Genomic DNA, 22,203 nt, shown 5'->3' with positions numbered 1-22,203 from the left:
CATTTATAAAATGGGGCTTATCTTCACAATTAACTGGATTATTTGAGGGAGAAAAAGAATCACATTTGATTTCATTGACATGGGAATGCTGTTAACATTTCAGTTTAGATTTTCTTTTGATCCACAGATGAAGAGCAAAAATTCGGGGGGAAAAAAAGGCAAACACTACATTATCAAATTTCTGTCTAACCTAAAACTTTAGCAGATTAGTTAATGGTCAGAATTTACACATGTAGCCTAATATTTACAAAGATCATGCTAAATATTTAGCTAAATGTTGAGACAAATATGCACCTAAATAAAAGAGCTAATTGTTCCTCTCTGATAGACAGAGTAATAAAGTGTCTGATAACATACATTTAGCATGTAAGGGCATGTTTATTCAAATCTACAATTCATGGATGTTTTGGTTTAGAGCTATATTGTATCCTGCATTCCTTTGATGTCAATTTCAATTGCAATTTTAGGGGCATTTCTAAAATATTAATAATAAAATAATTTAGAAAAATGGCTGTTTATGCAAAAAAAAAAATATTTTTTTTGGGGGGGGGGGGGGGGGGGTGCTCACAGGGTTGTCTTGTCTGGCGAGTAATTCAGTGTAGAACCGCCACTGGTCCTTGGTCTGAAAACGTCCTTTAGGCGACAGAAGTAAACCTCTCCAAAGTGTTTAACATCAGTGTTTTAAAGTCTGGTTCTAAAACCTGAATGATTTATACAGTAGTGTTCAGAATAATAGTAGCGCTATGTGGCTAAAAAGATTAATCCAGGTTTTGAGTATATTTCTTATTGTTACATGGGAAACAAGGTACCAGTAGATTCAGTAGATTCTCACAAATCCAACAAGACCAAGCATTCATGATATGCACACTCTTAAGGCTATGAAATTGGGCTATTAGTAAAAAAAAAGTAGAAAAGGGGGTGTTCACAATAGTAGTACCATCTGGCGTTGACGCTACAAACTCAAAACTATTATGTTCAAACTGCTTTTTTAGCAATCCTGTGAATCACTAAACTAGTATTTAGTTGTATAACCACAGTTTTTCATGATTTCTTCACATCTGCGAGGCATGGAGTCAACCAACTTGTGGCACCTTTCAGCTGTTATTCCACTCCAAGATTCTTTAACAGCATTCCACAATTTATTCACATTTCTTGGTTTTGCTTCAGAAACAACATTTTTGATGTCACCCCACAAGTTCTCAATTGGATTTAGGTCCGGGGATTGGGCGAGCCACTCCAAAACATTAATTTTGTTGGTTTGGAACCAAGATTTTGCTGGTTTCGCTGTGCTTGGGGTCATTGTCTTGTTGAAACACCCATTTCAAGGGCATGTCCTCTTCAGCATAAGGCAACATGACCTCTTCCTATTTTGCAAAACTGCAACCGAAATGCTTTGTCCCCTCGTACAGCTCACATGACCTTCTATATGGCCTGGTAGTTGTGGACAGAAGAGATGGAGGGTTTGTTAAAACTTTAAGAGATAGTATTGAAAGGAAAACCCAGCAGTCCTTCCAACAAACGTAGTCATTTTGAATTTTTTTTTTATGTAAACATTTTGAAAATATTGCTTAGCGTTTGCGCAACTCTGTCAGCTGGTATAGACAAATAATGTGTCCAACTGAATTGTTTGTGTGACATTAGAGCACAACATGTCGTGAGTTTGTAAAATTATTGAAAGTTAACGTCAGATATTTGTGTAGGATTTTATTTTTGAATTAACTTGAGGCATTTGCATGACGTCATTGATCTGCTTCCACGCAAAAAACAAAACACTGCTAGTAGTAGTAAGAAATTGCTTTTTTAGTCCAGCACGTGGACATTTACAGTGCGACAGCAGCAGTGGTAATAGAAGGAATTGTGCAACAATCGGGCAGTGTAAAGTGTGCAAATAGAAGGAAAATGCAAATACTTACTAATCAAGAGAATGGTGGGGGTGGGGGGGGGGGGGGGAGATAAATCAAAATCAAATCAAATCAATTTTACTTATATAGCGCCAAATCACAACAAACAGTTGCCCCAAGGCGCCTTATATTGTAAGGCAAGGCCATACAATAATTACGGAAAAACCCCAATGGTCAAAACGACCCCCTGTGAGCAAGCACTTGGCAACAGTGGGAAGGAAAAACTCTCTTTTAACAGGAAGAAACCTCCAGCAGAACCAGGCTCAGGGAGGGGCAGTCTTCTGCTGGGACTGGTTGGGGCTGAGGGAGAGAACCAGGAAAAAGACATGCTGTGGAGGGGAGCAGAGATCAATCACTAATGATTAAATGCAGAGTGGTGCATACAGAGCAAAAAGAGAAAGAAACACTCAGTGCATCATGGGAACCCCCCAGCAGTCTAAGTCTATAGCAGCATAACTAAGGGATGGTTCAGGGTCAACTGATCCAGCCCTAACTATAAGCTTTAGCAAAAAGGAAAGTTTTAAGCCTAATCTTAAAAGTAGAGAGGGTGTCTGTCTCCCTGATCCGAATTGGGAGCTGGTTCCACAGGAGAGGAGCCTGAAAGCTGAAGGCTCTGCCTCCCATTCTACTCTTACAAACCCTAGGAACTACAAGTAAGCCTGCAGTCTGAGAGAGAAGCGCTCTATTGGGGTGATATGGTACTATGAGGTCCCTAAGATAAGGTGGGACCTGATTATTCAAAACCTTATAAGTAAGAAGAAGAATTTTAAATTCTATTCTAGAATTAACAGGAAGCCAATGAAGAGAGGCCAATATGGGTGAGATATGCTCTCTCCTTCTAGTCCCCGTTAGTACTCTAGCTGCAGCATTTTGAATTAACTGAAGGCTTTTCAGGGAACTTTTAGGACAACCTGATAATAATGAATTACAATAGTCCAGCGTAGAGGAAATAAATGCATGAATTAGTTTTTCAGCATCACTCTGAGACAAGACCTTTCTAATTTTAGAGATATTGCCCAAATGCAAAAAAGCAGTCCTACATATTTGTTTAATATGTGCGTTGAATGACATATCCTGATCAAAAATGACTCCATAATTAACCTTAGTGTGTGAAGAAGATTCCCCATTTACATGAACAAATTGTAATCTATTAGATAAATATGATTTTAACCACCGCAGCGCAGTGCCTTTAATACCTATGGCATGCTCTAATCTCTGTAATAAAATTTTTATGGTCAACAGTATCAAAAGCAGCACTGAGGTCTAACAGAACAAGCACAGAAATGAGTCCACTGTCTGAGGCCATAAGAAGATCATTTGTAACCTTCACTAATGCTGTTTCTGTACTATGATGAATTCTAAAACCTGACTGAAACTCTTCAAATAGACCATTCCTCTGCAGATGATCAGTTAGCTGTTTTACAACTACCCTTTCAAGAATTTTTGAGAGAAAAGGAAGGTTGGAGATTGGCCTATAATTAGCTAAGATAGCTGGGTCAAGTGATGGCTTTTTAAGTAATGGTTTAATTACTGCCACCTTAAAAGCCTGTGGTACATAGCCAACTAATAAAGATAGATTGATCATATTTAAGATCGAAGCATTAATTAATGGTAGGGCTTCCTTGAGCAGCCTGGTAGGAATGGGGTCTAATAGACATGGTGATGGTTTGGAGGAAGTAACTAATGAAAATAACTCAGACAGAACAATCTAACCAAATACCGGCATCACTGAAAGCAGCCAAAGATAACGATACGTCTTTGGGATGGTTATGAGTAATTTTTTCTCTAATAGTTTTTATTAGCAAAGAAAGTCATGAAGTCATTACTAGTTAAAGTTAAAGGAATACTCGGCTCAATAGAGGTCTGCCTCTTTGTCAGCCTGGCTACAGTGCTGAAAAGAAACCTGGGGTTGTTCTTATTTTCTTCAATTAGTGATGAGTAGTAAGATGTCCTAGCTTTACGGAGGGCTTTTTTATAGAGCAACAGACTCTTTTTCCAGGCTAAGTGAAGATCTTCTAAATTAGTGAGACACCATTTCCTCTCCAACTTACGGGTTATCTGCTTTAAGCTGCGAGTTTGTGAGTTATACCACAGAGTCAGGCACTTCTGATTTAAAGCTCTCTTTTTCAGAGGAGCTACAGCATCCAAAGTTGTCTTCAATGAGGATGTAAAACTATTGACGAGATACTCTATCTCACTTACAGAGTTTAGGTAGCTACTCTGCACTGTGTTGGTATATGGCATTAGAGAACATAAAGAAGGAATCATATCCTTGAACCTAGTTACAGTGCTTTCTGAAAGACTTCTAGTATAATGAAACTTATTCCCCACTGCTGGGTAGTCCATCAGAGTAAATGTAAATGTTATTAAGAAATGATCAGACAGAAGGGAGTTTTCAGGGAATACTGTTAAGTCTTCAGTTTCCATACCATAAGTCAGAACAAGATCTAAGATATGATTAAAGTGGTGGGTGGAATCATTTACATTTTGAGCAAAGCCAATTGAGTCTAATAATAGATTAAATGCAGTGTTGAGGCTGTCATTCTCAGCATCTGTGTGGATGTTAAAATCGCCCACTATAATTATCTTATCTGAGCTAAGCACTAAGTCAGACAAAAGGTCTGAAAATTCACAGAGAAACTCACTAACGACCAGGTGGACGATAGATAACAACAAATAAAACTGGTTTTTGGGACTTCCAATTTGGATGGACAAGACTAAGAGTCAAGCTTTCAAATGAATTAAAGCTCTGTCTAGGTTTTTGATTAATTGATAAGCTGGAATTGAAGATTGCTGCTAATCCTCCGCCTCAGCCCGTGCTACGAGCATTCTGGCAGTTAGTGTGACTCGGGGGTGTTGACTCATTTAAACTAACATATTCATCCTGCTGTAACCAGGTTTCTGTAAGGCAGAATAAATCAATATGTTGATCAATTATTATATCATTTACTAACAGGGACTTAGAAGAGAGAGACCTAATGTTTAATAGACCACATTTAACTGTTTTAGTCTGTGGTGCAGTTGAAGGTGCTATATTATTTTTTCTTTTTGAATTTTTATGCTTAAATAGATTTTTACTGGTTATTGGTGGTCTGGGAGCAGGCACCGTCTCTGCGGGGATGGGGTAATGAGGGGATGGCAGGGGGAGAGAAGGTGCAGAGAGGTGTGTAAGACTACAACTCTGCTTCCTGGTCCCAACCCTGGATAGTCACGGTTTGGAGGATTTAAGAAAATTGGCCAGATTTCTAGAAATGAGAGCTGCTCCATCCAAAGTGGGATGGATGCCGTCTCTCCTAACAAGACCAGGTTTTCCCCAGAAGCTTTGCCAATTATCTATGAAGCCCACCTCATTTTTTTAAAGAAATACTATGAACATTGTGAGATAGTATATACAGTATATGTGTACAGTAAAACACATTTAATAGACGTATTGCAGAGCTTATTGACCTGGGATATATGTTAATAACAATACACACTTCCTGGATGGAAGGACCTGCGAGCCCTCACCTCCTTCACACACTTGGGGTGAATCAGTCTGTCGCTGAAGGAGCTGTCCAGTGCTGTGATAACATCCTACAATGCTACAATTTGTTTTTAAAGTTTTATTTCTGAGGATTAGCATGCCAACTACTGTAAAAACATTCAGCTTGAAACCACATGAGGCTGGAGATCGGTGTTTAGCGTCGGATTGGGTCTCAAACCCTCACCTTGGTCTGTACCTTCCTTGAGTAATGGGCTTTGTATTCTGGTACAGCGACACCTGCTGGCAGCAGGGTCTGACCTGAGTGAGGACAGGATGTTTGGGAAGTTGTCCTCGGCGCGGGCCGCTGTTTACTCAGCTGCTCACACTTTCTCCGTGACACTCGTCTCACCCTTCCTTTGGCGTGTCGCTATCATTGTCCCACTGAGCTAAGTGTTGTGGTGGAGCTGTTTTTATTCTCCGAGGTGAAGTCTGAGATAAAATTCTGCAGGTTTTCTGAAACAATGGAGGGTTCCTTTGCGGCGTGACCGCTGCACCGCTATCAGTAACAGCAGCGGCTGACACAGTGAAATTCATACCTTTCAGCGGCGGTGCTCAAACCTTCTGTTGTGTGTACGGAGACACTTTGACACCTGCGGGACCCCCACATGTCGTGCGGCGCTCATGGAAAGAACGCTAACACAAACAGAAAGAAACCAAAGCAGTCAGAGGTTGACGGTGTGACAGAGCGGCTTGAGGTGGACGAAAGGTCAGCGTGCCTGACACCGATACGGGGTTGGTGGAGGGATCTACCATCCGCCAAAGTGTTTCTATAATATGATGCTGCGTTAGAAAAGAGCAACAACGGTTAGTGTGTGAAATATAATCTGTTCAGCAGGAGAACAATTTGCTCTTTCCTTATTCGTCTCCACCTGTTCTTACCTTAAATCTTAGATCGCAAAAGATTGCCAAGTATCTACATGAATACAAGGAATCTGACTTTGGTTTGAACTGTACTCTCGCCCTACCAGCATGTTTAAATATACACTAAACCAGAGATGCCCAGCCGTTTCTGAATCAAGATCTACTTTTAAAGTTGACAGTCTATCAAGATCTACCAGGCCATATTGAAACCCATAGCCTAGCCAGGGGCGCCAAAAAGGGGAGAATAAGGAGAAGGATTCTAGGGGCCCATGATTGACAGGGGCCCAGAGAGGTCCTGAATACAGTTACAATACTGACAAAATAATATGGGGGGTGGTCCAGTAAGATTTCTTTTCATGGGGCCCAAAATTCCTGGTGCAAAGAATAAGCACAAGTAGGCCTCGGACTGGCCCGTAACGACACAGCAGCAAACAACCCAAATAATATAAAGCCTAATTCAAGTTGGAAAAGCTGTTCCCTACCTTAGCGGGACTTCTGGCACTGAGGCGGCAGCTAGTCTCTTATAGTCTGGACAGGAGGAGCTGAGTGCAGTCGTAAGCAGGCTGCAATGTGGTCATCAGTCATGGTGGATCTGAATTTTAACTTGATTTTCATGTGTGAAATTGCAGACTCACACAAATATGTTGATCCAAAAAGTACAGACCAATTCCGTGCAGTTTGTCTGAGGTCAGGGTGCTTCTCTTTCTGTATTAGATTCCAGAATTAGACATTCATGTATGTTCTGACTACACCAGAGGACCAACTATTCCATCTCCTGTCTGTATGCAGCCTCATCACCATCCTGGATGAGACCGGTGATGGTGATGTCGTCCGCAAACTTCAGGGGTTTAACAGAGAGCTTCACTGAGGTGCAGTCGTTTGTATAGCGGGACCAGAGCAGTGGGGAGAGCACACACCCCTGAGGGGCGCCATTGCTGATTGCCCGTGTGCTGGATGTGATGCTCCCCAGCCTCACCTCCTGTGTCCTGTACATCAGGAAGTTGAAGATCCGCTGACAGGCGGGAGCTGGCACAGCGAGGTTGGAGAGTTTTTGGTGGAGAATGTGTTGAATGCCGAGCTGAAGTCGACAAACGGGATCCTCATGTACGTCCCTGCAGAGTCCAGGCGCTGCAGAATGTAATGTAGTCCCATGTTGACTGGATCCTCAACTGACCTGTTTTCCCGGTAGGTAAACTGCAGGGGCTCCAGCAGGGGTCCTGTGATGTCCTTCAGGTTGCTCAACACCAGCCGTTCAGAAGACTTGGCTTTTTGGTTGAGAATTTATTTTTCAGCCTGTCAGAGTTGCTTCTCTTTGCTACTCTGATCTCCTTTGTCAGCATGTTTCTAGCCTGCTTGTACAGGAGCCTGTCTCTACTTCTGTGGTCCTCCTCCTTGGCCTGGCAGAACTGCCTCAGTTTCCCATTAAACAGCGGTTTGTTATTGCTGTCTGTGCAGAAGGTTTTGGTCTGCACACACGGGTCCTCACAAAAACTGATGTAAGCGGTCACAAAGTCCATGAATGTCTGGATTCAGCTTCAAAGATGCTCCAGTCTGTGCAGTCAGAACAGGCCCATAGCTCCTGCCTCTACTTATCTGTCCACTTCTTACCGGCTTCACTACAGACTTTAGATTTCACTGCAGATTTTAATTTCTGCCTGTAGGTAGGAATGAGGTGGATCACACAGTGATCAGTCCCAAAGCTGCACGGGGAACAGAGCGGTAGGCTTCCTTTAGTGTGGTGTGGCAGTGGTGAAGAATGTTCGTGTCTCAGGTGGGACACATGATGTGCTGTCTGTATTTATGCAGTTTGTGGTTGAGATTTGCTGTGTTAAAGTCCCCCCCGAATGATGAGCAAGGAGTCTGGATGCTTCCTCTCCATGTCTGTGATTTAGTCAGTGAGCTGCTGCTGCTGCACCTCCTTTACACACGCCTGGGCTGGAATGTAAACTCCGACCAGCACAAATGAGGAGAACTCCGGCTGTGAATAGATAAGACTTTATTGATCTCACAGTGGAGAAATTCACAATAGAACAGGTGACAGTTTATGAAAAATGTTTCCAGCTGAGGGCTGCACATCCTCTTCAACACTGTGACGTCTGTACACCAACCTTCATTTATATAAAAACATGTTCCGCCTCCTCTCGTCTTCCCAAAGAGCTCCATTACGCAGTCTGCATGCAGCAGCTGGAAGCTTGGCAGGTGCAGAGCGCTGTCAGGGATGTGTTCACTGAGCAAGGTTTCAGTGAAACACAGTGCGGGAGATCTGCCAAAGTCTTGAGTTTTTCCTGTTGAGGAGCATCAATTCATCCGTCTTGTTCAACAGAGAGCATATGTTTGTGAGGTAAATGGCCGGGAGCGCGGAGCTCAGCCCCTGCCACCAGAGTTTCATGAGTGCTCCTGCTCGCTTTCCCCGCCTGCGTCTCCTTTAAACTCCCTGCAGAGCTGCTCCACCAAAACAGCTGTGAAACACACTGGTTTGGTGAAAAATGGAGGAAACATTCTGACAGATGACAGTCCAGTGTTTATAAGAGACCAAAAAAGGAGAGCAGAGTGCCAAAAAAAAACCCACAAAACGCACAAAGTACGAGGCCATCTTGTTTCACCTTTTCGATAAAAAAGTAGATTGTGAACAACATATGATTTGAGCACGAAAAAAGATTTCAGTCATACTTTTTATTTTTTCCATTAATCGCTGTATTTATGGTTTGTTGTGATGTAGGTGGGGTCAACTACAGGATTCATGATGGCTGTTCTGGGTCTCTGTAGAAAACCTACAAGTGAGGTCATGCAGGCTTTGAACAATATATATGCGGTCTGTGATCCCTATCTCAGTACTCGGCTGTGCTGATGGATGCACCGTTTCCCCAAATTATAATCACAGAAATCAATGATCAATTGTGAAATCAATCAATTGTGCGTCAGAATCTGCTTTAAAAAAAACACCTTTCTTGCGTCGAGGCCTACCTCTGTCAGAAAGAACAAAAAATGTAATTTTGAGGTCCTGCTGAGACAAAACGAGCCAAAGTAACTTTAGGATGACATTAGCTTTAAAATGCTGCAGAGAAGAAAATAAATCTTGAAAGGTCTTTGACACATCAAAACAAAAGAAGCCATTTTTAACTAGTATTTATGAATTTTTAATGTGTGTCTGAACGTCTGACTTGACTGAGTTAAAAGCAAATAAGACAACAAGTCCAAAATGCAGACAACCCACAAAAGACAGAAACAAAAAAAAGGAGTCTGGTGTCAGGGGTGGATGGTTTCATCAACTCGTGGCTGTGACAAAGACGGCAGGGCTTGCATTGCTCTCTCATCATTAATTGATTGTTTTGAGTGCCGGCTGACTTGTGGCTGTTCTCTGACAAACAAAAACAGACGCCACAACAACAAGCCGGACGAGTCGAACGACGCAGAGCTGATGAAACGCAGCTGGAGGCCAGAAAATAATGAACACCAGGGCTGCTAACCTACGCTGCCGCTTCTCCCACTCGGTGCATGAAAGCAGCTACAGGACCTTGCAGAGAAAAGGTCAAAGGTCACTTACATTTAGAGGTCACCACAAACGGTGACGCCCACCAGCTCTTTCTGACCCCAGAACCTTTAAAGACCTGCTGTTCCACTGTTCCAGCTTTTTCATCCAAGCGTTTTGATTCTCTGCACGCGCTGAGTGAAGGCAGAGCGCCGCGACTCAGCGTAGAGCTGTTTGAACTCACCCATCCTGCTGCACACCACATCTGTGTCCAACAATATAGAAGATTTTGAATATTCCAGAACCCACTCATTTATTCAGGAAGCCCCCAAAAATTGTTTATTTACAGTTGTATGCAAAAGTTTTTGGCTACCCTGATAATTTTCATGAATTTCCTTTATAAATCATTGGTTGTCTGGGTCAGAAATTTCAGTTAAATATACATATAGCAGACGAACACACTGATATTTGAGAAGTGAAATGAAGTTTCTAGTGTTTACAGAAAGTGTGCAGTAAGTATTTAAACAAAATTAGGCAGGCACATAAATTTGGGCATCCTTGTCATTTTATTGATTTGAATATATTTAGCACTAATTATTGGAACACAATTGTTTTGGTAAGCTCACTGACCCTTGACCTCCTTTAAACAGGTGAATCAAATCATGAGAAAGGGTATTTAAGGTGGCCATTTGCAAATGTTTCCCCTCTTTGCATCTCTTCTAATGAGTAGCAACATGGGAGCCTCTAAACAACTCTCAAATGACCTGAAAATAGATTGTTCAACATCATGGCTGTCCATGCTTGGAAACCAACAAACCTGAGATGTTTTGTAAAGAAGAATGGTCCAAAATACCTTGAACCAGAATCCAGACTCTCATTGGAAGCTATAGGAAGCATTTAGAGGCTGTTATTTCTGCAAAAGGGGGATCTACTAAATATTGATGTATTTTTTCTGTTGGGGTGCCCAAATTTATGCACCTGCCTAATTTTGTTTAAAGAATTATTGCACATTTTTTATAAATCCTATAAACTTTATTTCTCTTCTCAAATATCACTGTGTCTATCTGCTATATAATAGATTTAACTGAAATTGCTGATCCACACAACCAATGATTTATAAAGAAAAATCATGGAAATCATCAGGGTGCCCAAACTTTTACATACAACTGTACCTGCCAGTAGATTTCTCCACCCAGAGAGAAGTGGCAAAAAGAGACGGAAAAGGCATTTAGTGAGTTGTATGAGAAGTTGAATGGTAAAGCCCTGGTCCCACCGAATAATGAGCCACGTAGCAGGTTTTTTTTCTTTTGGTACGAGTCCAGTTATTCAACAATTGTGGGAGAATAGTGGCTCTGAGAGGCTCTTAGAGGCAGAATATTCAGTTAACAAGGCTCATCTCTGAGGGTGGTGCTAATTTCAAGAAGTTCAAAATTGAGCAAAAACAGCGTGGGGCAGTTTGTGTACTACGAGTAACTAAGTTATTACAAGCACAAACGAGGATTTTAGAAGCGTGTGTGGTGAGGACGAGGCTGTTAAAAGCCCATTATCCGAGCACCTGGCGGCTACAAGGACCGGACAGGCTATTTTGAACAGGCTCTGCCCTCTTGCGCACTTACAATCCCACCTGCTTTGTGTGCTGGACTCTGTATATAAAATAATTATTTTGTAGCAGATTAATAATCATTTTCTATGATGGGATGTTGAAAACACCTCTAATCATTTCTGGAATCACAGAGGACATTTGGAGCTTTTTTCTGTCCCTCTCGTGCACTGAGGTGGAGAACATATTTGGAACAACCTAAAAGGGTGATTTTGCAGACAATAACGGATGAACACAAAGATGGATGATGGTGTCAAAATTACTTTAAGCCGTGGAAGAAATAAAGCCAGCGAGAAGACTGTCCAAGAGCACATGGTTCGGTTCTAGCTGGTCTGGTTATGGATGTGTTTTTGTGGGTGGAGTGATCCACACAGTTGCAGGTATAAAGCAGCCACCTCATTGTGGTGGTCTCTTTTTTTTTTTGGTCACAGAGAGCTGGGTGAACACGCAGAACTGCTGCATTTAATGAGTCTGGAACACAGGTGAAGAGCAGCCTGGCGCACAGATGCGCACACCGGCCGGACTGTGCAGGAGTGGCTTTTTTTGGACTACGTTTAAAAAAAAAAAAAAAAAAATATGCAGCTGTGCCCAGCCCTGTTCCTGGAGGGCCCCTGCCCTGCAATTTTTCCATGTCTACCTACTCAAGTCACACCTGATCTTTTAAAAGTGGCGTCTTCAAGCTCTCGATTGACTGAGGATACTTGACAGACTGAGAGTGGAACAGGGAGACTTAGGAAACATGCAGTCCAGGGACCCTCCAGGAACAGGGTTGGGCTGAGCTAATGAACGACAGAAATGATAGAGAGAGAAATCATATTTCTACTGTTTTCAGGTGACTGGGTTTTCAGATTCTGCCCAGTCATGGATTTTGGGCTCAGATGGTGTTGCTGTGCCTGACATGAGGAAATTGTTAGATGAGTGCAGTTGCTGTCCCATGTGAACCGGACCTCCTGCCTCCTGATCCCCAGGATGTAATCGTCCAAAGCCACTGACCTGAACACTTTAATGCCATCCGTCTTAAGCGAACGGTGCCTGATTGCTTCCTGATGACTGTCTGTGATTACAGTGCTGAAAAAAGAGGTGCTTCATCCCCAAACACATCACTCACTTTGACAGAAAAGTCTCCTGAGCAGAGTCTGTCTGTTTTGAAACTGTTTTCCAGCTTCATCCTCAAACACATTTTTCTTAGTCAGTTCTAAGTTCCATTGTTTATTGTAAATGACTGTGTTCACAGTATAATATTATGAGGAAAAACAGCCCCGTCTGTGACCAAATGCAGAACCAAACATACAACAGAATGGAAAGTAAAACCAGTCACTCTTTTTTTTTTTTTTAAAGTTATTGAAGAGTTTTCTGGTGAGCAGCGTGGTGGCTAAGCGGTTAGTGTGCTAGTTTACAGAGCAGAAGGTTCTTGGTTCATGACCACCCACTTATATTTCCAGAAGAAATTTAAAGTTGTCAGCAAACAGTGAGCCCTTGAACACATCGCCTGCACGCACACACACACACACACACACACACACACACACACACACACACACACACACACACACACACACACACACACACACAGACACACACACACAGACACTGCTGCTTGTTCTGTCATTTTCACCACTTGCTTCACAAATAACACAATCTGCACTGTATTTTAATTTTAGTCTTTCATTTTAACCTGGCATCAAAGTACCTGAGCAGTCAAATCCACATTCAAGCAGAAACCAGTTATTTGTGATGCACAAAATGTTTTTTTTTTTTTAAGCCAAATAATAATTATTATTATGTTTTTGTTTTTTTTGTTTTTTTATGTTCCAAATTTTCCTGATTGGTTATTACATTCTATGGCGCTACTATTATCACAGATTACGTTTTCAGTTTTCTCAATTGGGTGCTTAATATTTATTCATTTTGCCGAAAATGTGTGTGAGGACTGGGAGACCGGCTTCAGGCTTCAAAAAGTGAACTGTTCCTTTACTGCAGCACAGTTAACGTTGGAACTCAGTGCAGGGTTTGTGTGACTGGTTTTCCTCAGATTCACGATGGCAACACACACTGAATGCACAGAGAGAATGGGGGGGTGGGGGGGCACACACAAAAATGAAAATGATAGTGGTTGAAGTGATCATTCTAATAATCCCAAGATGTGGCGTAATGTGTGTGAGGTTTGAGTGTGGTTTGGTTTGCAGCCTGCCGCTGACGATTCAGTATAAAACTACCAAATAATCATAAAGATAATATTAATCAGTGAATTTTGAACGGTCTTTCAAAAGACCTTTAAATTACAAGTGTCTCCAAAAGTCTTGAATACATCCGTCTGAAGTGCTCAATGCAAAAGATACAGAAACATTTCATTTAATGTAGGACTCTGTGGAAATCAGATTTATTATATTGTGATATAATGATTATTATTTTATGTTTTAATAGTGGTCTTTTTTTTAAATAAACGACTCATTGAACCTGAAAGTTATTTTCATCCTTTTCAGAGAATCTTCATTTTATTTTAATAGACAAACTGATCTGAGTCCGGAGTGAAGATGGTGCTGAACCTGATGAAACACTCTGATTCTTCTCTTTCTGCAGCCTTCAGTCTTCTGAAGAACTTTTTTTTCTTTTCAGCTCTCTGAACCACGTCCTCGCAGTTTGACACGTTCACAGATATTTTGTTGCAAATTGGAAATAATTAACTTGGCAAAAGCAGAATGCTTGAGCTCAGTATTGTTCCTTGATGAAGAAGAGTAATTAATGTTTAATTTAAGAGCTGCAAACGTACAAAAGGCACAAATGGCGCTCTGCTCTCTGCACCGCTGTGCATATTTAAATATTAATGGAATCCGTCAAATTAAGAAGTTCCAGCCGTTCTGCGTCCTCTTTCTGTGCAGAAAATAAGTCATTTATTTCTGATTCTTTTTCGTTTTTAAATGCTAAACATGACTTTGTGCTGCTTCCTGGAACTTTGCAGAGATGCTGGCAGAACTTTTGGACTGATTTAGATCTTTTTGCTCCTCTGTGGTTCCGTGGGAGCGTTTAGAGAGTTAAACGGGTTTTAGTCCACAGTGGAGGAGCTTTGGTGGTGTGTGTTTTTTTTTTTTTTTTACAGATCAGCAAATATTGAAATAACTGAATTTATCAATAATCTGTATTCAGGCTCCAAATGATAATTTTTTAAAAATCCATTAGTCTTCTGATTGGTTTCATGATGACCACTGACCAACAGTGGAGGGCGGGGCTTATGTCACTGCCCTCATCCACCTGTTTGTTTGTCTTGTCCTGATGTTTATGGCTCTTCCCCTCATCCTGTTGGCCTCCTGCTCTCCGTCCCTCATATTGCAAATGTCTCCACCTTTCCTGTTCTTGTACTAGTTTTTATCTTTTCTTCTCACTTCCTGCTTAGAGCCGTCGTCTCCGCGCCGTGCCTCCTTTCAGGCGGTGCCGTCCAATGAATGTCACGGTTTCATCTGTTGAATTGATTGATTTTTGGATGGTGAATATTTGGGCAGAAAAGCAGATTGTTGATTGATTTAAGGGAGGAGGTAAGCCTGGATAACTTCTTCCTGCTCGTTTTCTTCTCCTGGCTCTGGGTCGGGCTGTGGACACCAGTGACCTGGGTGTTTTTGTTTTTTGGTTGTCGATGCTGTGATCTTGGTTACTTAGTGAGACTCAGATGGTGAGGATCACTGACACTGTGAAGGAACATCAGCGTCTACATGTTGTCCAGGTGGTGAGTTTCTCTGGACATGATCCAGCACACAGGTGTCATCATGTTGAAGACCCCAGAGACTGGAGAAGATCATGGACACGCCCACCTTTCACCTGGCTGCAGCACATAGATGGTGAGATGTTGGAATAAACCATTTGTCTACCTGAGTGGTTGCCATCCAGGGCGCAAGGTGCTTCTGCGGTGTGGTGAAACGCGGCCCCAGTCCATGCTCCCAGACTTGCTTCGTGCTGAAACTTAGTGAAGACTAAATAAGAAGTCCAGCTGCTGTGAAGTAAACATCTCGATTGTATTTTGGATGTGGGTCACTTCCTTTGGTTGCAGTTCCTTTCTTGTTTGTCAGCGTGTGGTCTGTGTTCTATGAGACGTGGGGTGTTATGTCGCGGGACCGCTGTGTTCAGACTGGCCTCACTTCAGGGACTCAAGTCTGAGAGCACGTGCTGGTTCTGCACTGCACCACATCCACAAAACCATAGAATCACCTTAGGTCCTGGATGGCAACCATCCAGACAGACAGCACCTCAGGGAATAACAACATTTTCATAACCCACCTGCTCTGCCAAGTGATGCAGCAGTATCTTTCACCTGGTGCAAAGTGATGCTCAGTGCAGTGCAAAGTGGGGCGTGCAGTGAGGTGTGAAGCGGGGCGTGCAGCGTGACATAACAGAGCGCGCGGTGTGAAGCGGGGCGTGCAGCGTGACATAACAGAGCGCGGGGCGTGCAGGGTGACATAACAGAGCGCGCGGTGTGAAGCGGGGCATGCAGCATGGTACTAAGAAGCGTGCAGTGAGGTGCAAAGAGGCGATTAACCCAGACCAAAAACAGAAAATGGTGCTACTGACCCTTTTTAAGAAGTGCAAATTCAACAAAAAACTTCCTGTTTTCTGTTCCTGTCTTTTGTTTTGTTCTTTTTTTTTTTCTTTTTTTTTCCTGCAGACGTCATGTTGGTGGGTGGCAAAATATCTCAAACGCCAGCAGGAAGTCCAGCTACTCTCAGCTAAACTTTTAGATATTAGTCCCTTTTATGTGCTCGTATCATCTAAACCTTAAGATTAGACATGGACCAGAGTCTGGATTTGTGTCTCTGAGTGTCCACACTACTAATTAAAAGCACACACTGTGGATCAGGACTCTTGTTCACGTCAGGATTAATGTCAGACGTGGTACAGCTCAATATGAGGCCATGACGACGACGCGCTACTCGCTGTACCTTTGTGTGTGAAGAGATTAGACCATGTGACATCAGGACTGGATCTGCGTATGGTTGCCTTCACTTAAAAGAGCTTATCTCCAGTTTTCATTAACGGCCTGAATAGACGTGAAGAGTCCGCTGCCGTCTCTTCAGGCCGATAATCTTTAATGCATCTTTGACCCAAAAAAGTGTTTGATATATTTTTTTAGTTTTTTTTTTTTTTTTGGCCTTCTCTTTTTGATTAAAGTTGAGAAATGCGGTGGCAACGCCTCTTGATCTGAGCATCAGAGAGACTTTGGTGTTTGTGTTTGCAGTCTGACGGGAGCAGAAAAGGTTGATCCGATGTTCGCAGTGCCTCCGTGTTAAAACTTCATAAACCCGACAAAATGAGATTCCACATTTCAAGATGACAGCTTCAAGAGACGTGTTCTACGGGGCTCAGATTTAAGGGATTTATGAATCGGGAAATGACATCACTGATATTCTGGATCTCTGTAACGTGTCAGGACATAGCTACGTGCACGTCGGCTCTCTTTGGCCCTTCGTAAGGTGACGCCTTAACTGGCGAGTGATGAGAATCTCTCACATTAATCTGACCTTAGCTCAGAATTTCTAACCAGGACACAGCTTGACAGAAATTTAGATTTTAATGTCGGAGAGTGCGAAAGCCAAGCCCCAACCTCCAGCCCTCTGAAATGAAGAAAACCCAGAAGTGGAAAGTTGCCGTTCCTTGAATGGCCACTTGAGATCGGCTCCAAGAAGGAGTTACTTCTCATACAACCCCTGGCAAAAATGATGGAATCACCGGCCTCGCAGGATGTTCATTCAGTTGTTTAATTTTGTAGAAAAAAAGCAGATCACAGACATGACACAAAACTAAAGTCATTTCAAATGGCAACTTTCTGGCTTTAAGAAACACTATAAGAAATCAAGAAAAAAAGATTGTGGCAGTCAGTAACGGTTACTTTTTTAGACCAAGCAGAGGAAAAAAATATGGAATCACTCAATTCTGAGGAAAAAATTATGGAATCACCCTGTAAATTTTCATCCCCAAAACTAACACCTGCATCATATCACATCTGCTCGTTAGTCTGCATCTAAAAAGGAGTGAACACACCTTGGAGAGCTGTTGCACCAAGTGGACTGACATGAATCATGGCTCCAACACGAGAGATGTCAATTGAAACAAAGGAGAGGATTATCAAACTCTTAAAAGAGAGTAAATCATCACGCAATGTTGCAAAAGATGTTGGTTGTTCACAGTCAGCTGTGTCTAAACTCTGGACCAAATACAAACAACATGGGAAGGTTGTTAAAGGCAAACATACTGGTAGACCAAGGAAGACATCAAAGCATCAAGACAGAAAACTTAAAGCAATATGTCTCAAAAATCGAAAAATGTACAACAAAACAAATGAGGAACGAATGGGAGGAAACTGGAGTCAACGTCTGTAACCGAACTGTAAGAAACCGCCTAAAGGAAATGGGATTTACATACAGAAAAGCTAAACGAAAGGCATCATTAACACCTAAACAGAAAAAAACAAGGTTACAATGGGCTAAGGAAAAGCAATCGTGGACTGTGGATGACTGGATGAAAGTCATATTCAGTGATGAATCTCGAATCTGCATTGGGCAAGGTGATGATGCTGGAACTTTTGTTTGGTGCCTTTCCAATGAGATTTATAAAGATGACCGCCTGAAGAGAACATGTAAATTTCCACAGTCATTGATGATATGGGGCTGCATATCAGGTAAAGGCACTGGGGAGATGGCTGTCATTACATCATCAATAAATGCACAAGTTTATGTTGATATTTTGGACACTTTTCTTATCCCATCAATTGAAAGGATGTTTGGGGATGATGAAATCATTTTTCAAGATGATAATGCATCTTGCCATAGAGCAAAAACTGCAAAAACATTCCTTGCAAAAAGACACATAGGGTCAATGTCATGGCATAGGGTCAATGTCAATGAGCAGATCTGATTTGATGCAGGTGTTAATTTGGGGGATGAAAATTTACAGGGTGATTCCATAATTGTTTCCTCAGAATTGAGTGATTCCATATTTTTTTCCTCTGCTTGGTCTAAAAAAGTAACCGTTACTGACTGCCACAATCTTTTTGTCTTGATTTCTTATAGTGTTTCTTAAAGCCAGAAAGTTGCCATTTGAAATGACTTTAGTTTTGTGTCATGTCTGTGATCTGCTTTTCTTCTACGAAATTAAACAACTGAATGAACATCCTCTGAGGCCGGTGATTCCATAATTTTTGCCAGGGGTTGTAGAAACCCATGTTAAAATGTCAAACTTTTGAGGAGAAATAAAAATGTTTACAGGTTTGTAAAAAAAAAAAAAAAAAAGTGGTTTCTGTAACTAGTTCCCCCTTCATGACAACTGTACTGTGGGGGGGTTAACGTATACATATTGTTTAATGTCCCAAAATTTCCTGTATACTCATATTGTCAATTTTCGGTAGTATGGCCCAAGCAAAGGGTCGCCCCTTTGAGTCTGGTCTGCTTGAGGTTTCTTCCTCAAATCATCAGAGGGAGTTTTTTTCTTACCACTGTCGCCTGTGTTCTTGCTCTGGGAGTTAATAAGGTTAGACCTTACTTGTGTGAAGCACCTTGAGGTAACTTTGTTGTGATTTGGTGCTATATAAATGAAATAAATTGAAACTGTTCAAATTTTCAGTTGCGTCATTGTTAAAAGGTTAAAGCAGGTTTTGTTGTTTCACCGTAGACTGTGAATACACTGGACTGGATTTGCAGCCAATTCATGTTTTGGGGGTTAACAAGTCTGCAACTAAATCAGGTGTTTTCATTTTGAATTTAAAGGACTCAACAGAATCAGACTTATTTCAGCAGGCTGGTTGTTCCAGAGCAGAAAAATAAAAACCTGTAGCCTGCTTTGTTCTTTTTCACATGTGGAATACAAGGTCGGCCTGCCTTCAGGGAATGTGGACATTGTATGTTATAGCTGAATAAAACCATAAAGTCTGATCTCACCTCTACAGGAAGTTGTGAAACTGACACAAGTACTGATGCAATATGAGCAAATTTCCACGTGTTGATAAGAACACTAGCCACAGGATTTTAGTAAAAGTTGTGCATTACTGTCACATTAAAAAAAAATCTCTGTTTCAGCATATTGTCTCAATTTCATTAAGAAAACCAAGAAAACCTGACACAAAACTTGAATCTAGAAGGTAAATTATCACGTGTGCCATAATTAATATTAAGGATATCCAGCTGCTGTGGACCGGGATTCTAGCTTGCAAACCACATTTGGCCCTCGAGCCCCCAGTTTGAGATCACAGAAGGAAAATGCGTCTCATTTTTATCCGACAGTTTTAGCAGACACACAGCAGTGTTGCTGTTATTGTGGCAGGATGAAGACAGTTAAACAGTTTTAATGTGGCTCCAGAAAGAGAAACCAGGACTCTTAAGTGCCTCTGGGTTGGATAAGGTGTTTGATATCGGTGGTTCCTGCTGGTACCTGCCGGTTAAACACCGTAACAGATTCACTGCTGCTGTGGTGACGTGTCAGAACAAACAGATACAAGGCAACAACATAAATAAAGCATGAAGTTGGTTTGAATCTTCTGAGCGTCAGGATGAAAAGAGCTCAGACGGGTCCCGGCTGAAGGTGGCCGAGGTTCCCGTGAGGGTCCAGAACCAGCTCAGTGTATCCAACATGCAACATTGATGAGACGAACAGACTGCAGCTGATACAAAATTCATGTCAGGACATTTAACGGAGGTTGCGAAACGGCCAATCAAAGGCCCAAACACGAGACGCGCAGCTTCTGTCCTCGTTCTAGCCTCTTTCCAGATTATTTTTGGACATTAAAGCCGTCGTCTCAGTAACCTGTCCCCAATCGGTGCGCGGTGTCCGTGCAGATCCCGGTGCTGCTGACGTGGGCCCGGGGCGGCCTCCTGGGGGTGGGGAGGAGATCCGATGTTCCCAAGCAAACATGCTCGCTGAAACATTGGTAACCCAAGAAGAGAGGGATCACAAACACGCTGTGACAAGGATGGTGCCCCAAACCATTCCCCGTGTTCAGATGTGACATCACAGAAGTGCTGTGTCTAACTGCTCCTGACGCTTTGTAACCAAGTCAGAAAAACTGGGCTTGGAACAGTCACAGAGTTTGAAGGTTTGCATAGGGTAACCAGGCGGTGTGAGCGGAATGCTAGGACGGGAGGATGCGCGGAGCTGCTTCCCGAGGCGACAGCTGACTCGCCCGGCATGGCGGTTGATAAAATATGAAATTCTCCTCCTCAGAGTGCGTTAAAAGGTTTTGTGTGACATAAAGGATTACAGCCCGGTCCGGCTTTTTGCATGGCAGATTAAGATGATTTTCCAAATAAAAGGAAAAGGTTCCGTGCATCCTGAACAGGTCCTGAAGGAGGGAAGGAGAAGTTATCAGTTCTCTTATTGAAACAGCCACATGAAGCGCTGGCAGTCTCCTCCACGTGAAATCTGCTTTGATGTCGTTCTGGCCTCTTTCTGCTGCTCCTCTTATCTGCTGCGTTCCAACGCTGACCTTCATGTCACGCTTTCTCCAAGACTTTCACCACTTAGGATTATTGTATTTGACGGTGTCAAATGCTGTTACTCCACCGCGGGAAAAATGCAGAACGGCTCTGATATTAACATGACAAGTATCACGCTAATTGTGTTTCCCCTCTGAGGAGACGGTGAAGACTTTGCCAAACGTGAGCGAGGTCTCTGGCAGAGTGGAGACACTGTGATATTTGGGCTGCGTGTGGTCAGTTTAACCTGTTGGCGGTTCTTGTGTTGCAGATCACGACGAACACGGGGACAGAGTACCTGCTCCAGGCTGACAGTTACTCCACAGCGGGCAAATGGTACGACGCCGTCAGGAAGGTCGTCACATCTTCGGTAAGATCTTCTCTTCCATTTTCATCCTCGAAGTGGGCAGCAGGCCTCAGGGTCCGATGTTAACATGTGTCTGATTGTCCAGGATAAGTAGAAAAACTGTTTAGTTAACACGGGCACTCTGTTATGTTATCTGAATGTGAAAGAAACAGTTTTGTAGTTTAAAGTACTCAAATTCTTAATTTTCCCCCTATTGTTAATAGAGCCCAACCAATATGGATTTTTTTGGGGGTGGCCGATCCCAAACTGGCGGTGTATACATAAAAACTGGCAGTGATTCCTGACATTTCATTATCACACCCACAGCGGCTCCAACAGTTTTATGCCAGGTGCCCTTCCTGATGCAAATGAACTTTATTGTAAACAAGCAACTAACGTTCGTCACGCTGCCGTCACTCGGCTCGACTGTTACAGTATCGCATCGTTTGGCATTTGCATACAGTAGACTTCTTGTCTTTGTTGGCCCCGCCTCGCTGGCTGCATAGCATCCACTACTCTCATCGCTGTAAACCCCCCACTCTGATTAAAAATGAACAGCAGCTGGTCGCTTTGCCTCTGTCTCTTGTAGGTAATGTGACCATGTGGTGATGGGGTCGCAGCATTGTAAACGATTCCATTGGAGTGTCAGATTAAATAATGACACCATTTCCAGTAGCTAAAGTCTTTTCCTGTGTTGTTTGTTCAGTTAAAATAAAAAAAATCCTTAACAGCAAAAATAACTGCAATACAGATATGTTTGTGAATGACTATATATCGGTCAGTTAATATATAGTGGCTGCTGCCCTCAACCATCCAGACCACACAGTTGTACATCTCATGACTTCCCCTCCACAGCATGTCTTTTTCCTGGTTCTCTCCCTCAGCCCCAACCAGTCCCAGCAGAAGACTGCCCCTCCCTGAGCCTGGTTCTGCTGGAGGTTTCTTCCTGTTAAAAGGGAGTTTTTCCTTCCCACTGTCGCCAAGTGCTTGCTCATAGGGGGTCGTTTTGACCATTGGGTTTTTCCGTAATTATTGTATGGCTTTGCCTTACAATATA

At 42.5% G+C, this 22,203-nt stretch overlaps 1 protein-coding gene across 1 annotated transcript in view; it reads left to right on the top strand.

Annotated features, from left to right (window-relative positions):
* Nucleotides 1-22,203, top strand: part of arhgap15 (Rho GTPase activating protein 15) — a 143,441-nt gene that overhangs the window by 43,086 nt on the left and 78,152 nt on the right. Inside the window, exon 7 of the mRNA XM_034187120.1 lies at nucleotides 21,072-21,170. Within this exon, the coding sequence (XP_034043011.1) occupies nucleotides 21,072-21,170 (99 nt within the window). The remainder of the gene's footprint in view (nucleotides 1-21,071; nucleotides 21,171-22,203) is intronic.

The sequence above is a fragment of the Thalassophryne amazonica genome, chromosome 14 (genome assembly GCF_902500255.1).
Source record: "Thalassophryne amazonica chromosome 14, fThaAma1.1, whole genome shotgun sequence".
Classification (NCBI taxonomy): Eukaryota; Metazoa; Chordata; class Actinopteri; order Batrachoidiformes; family Batrachoididae; genus Thalassophryne; species Thalassophryne amazonica.
Note: the sequence above shows the minus strand (reverse complement) of the source record. Positions and strands in the feature narration are given on the sequence as shown.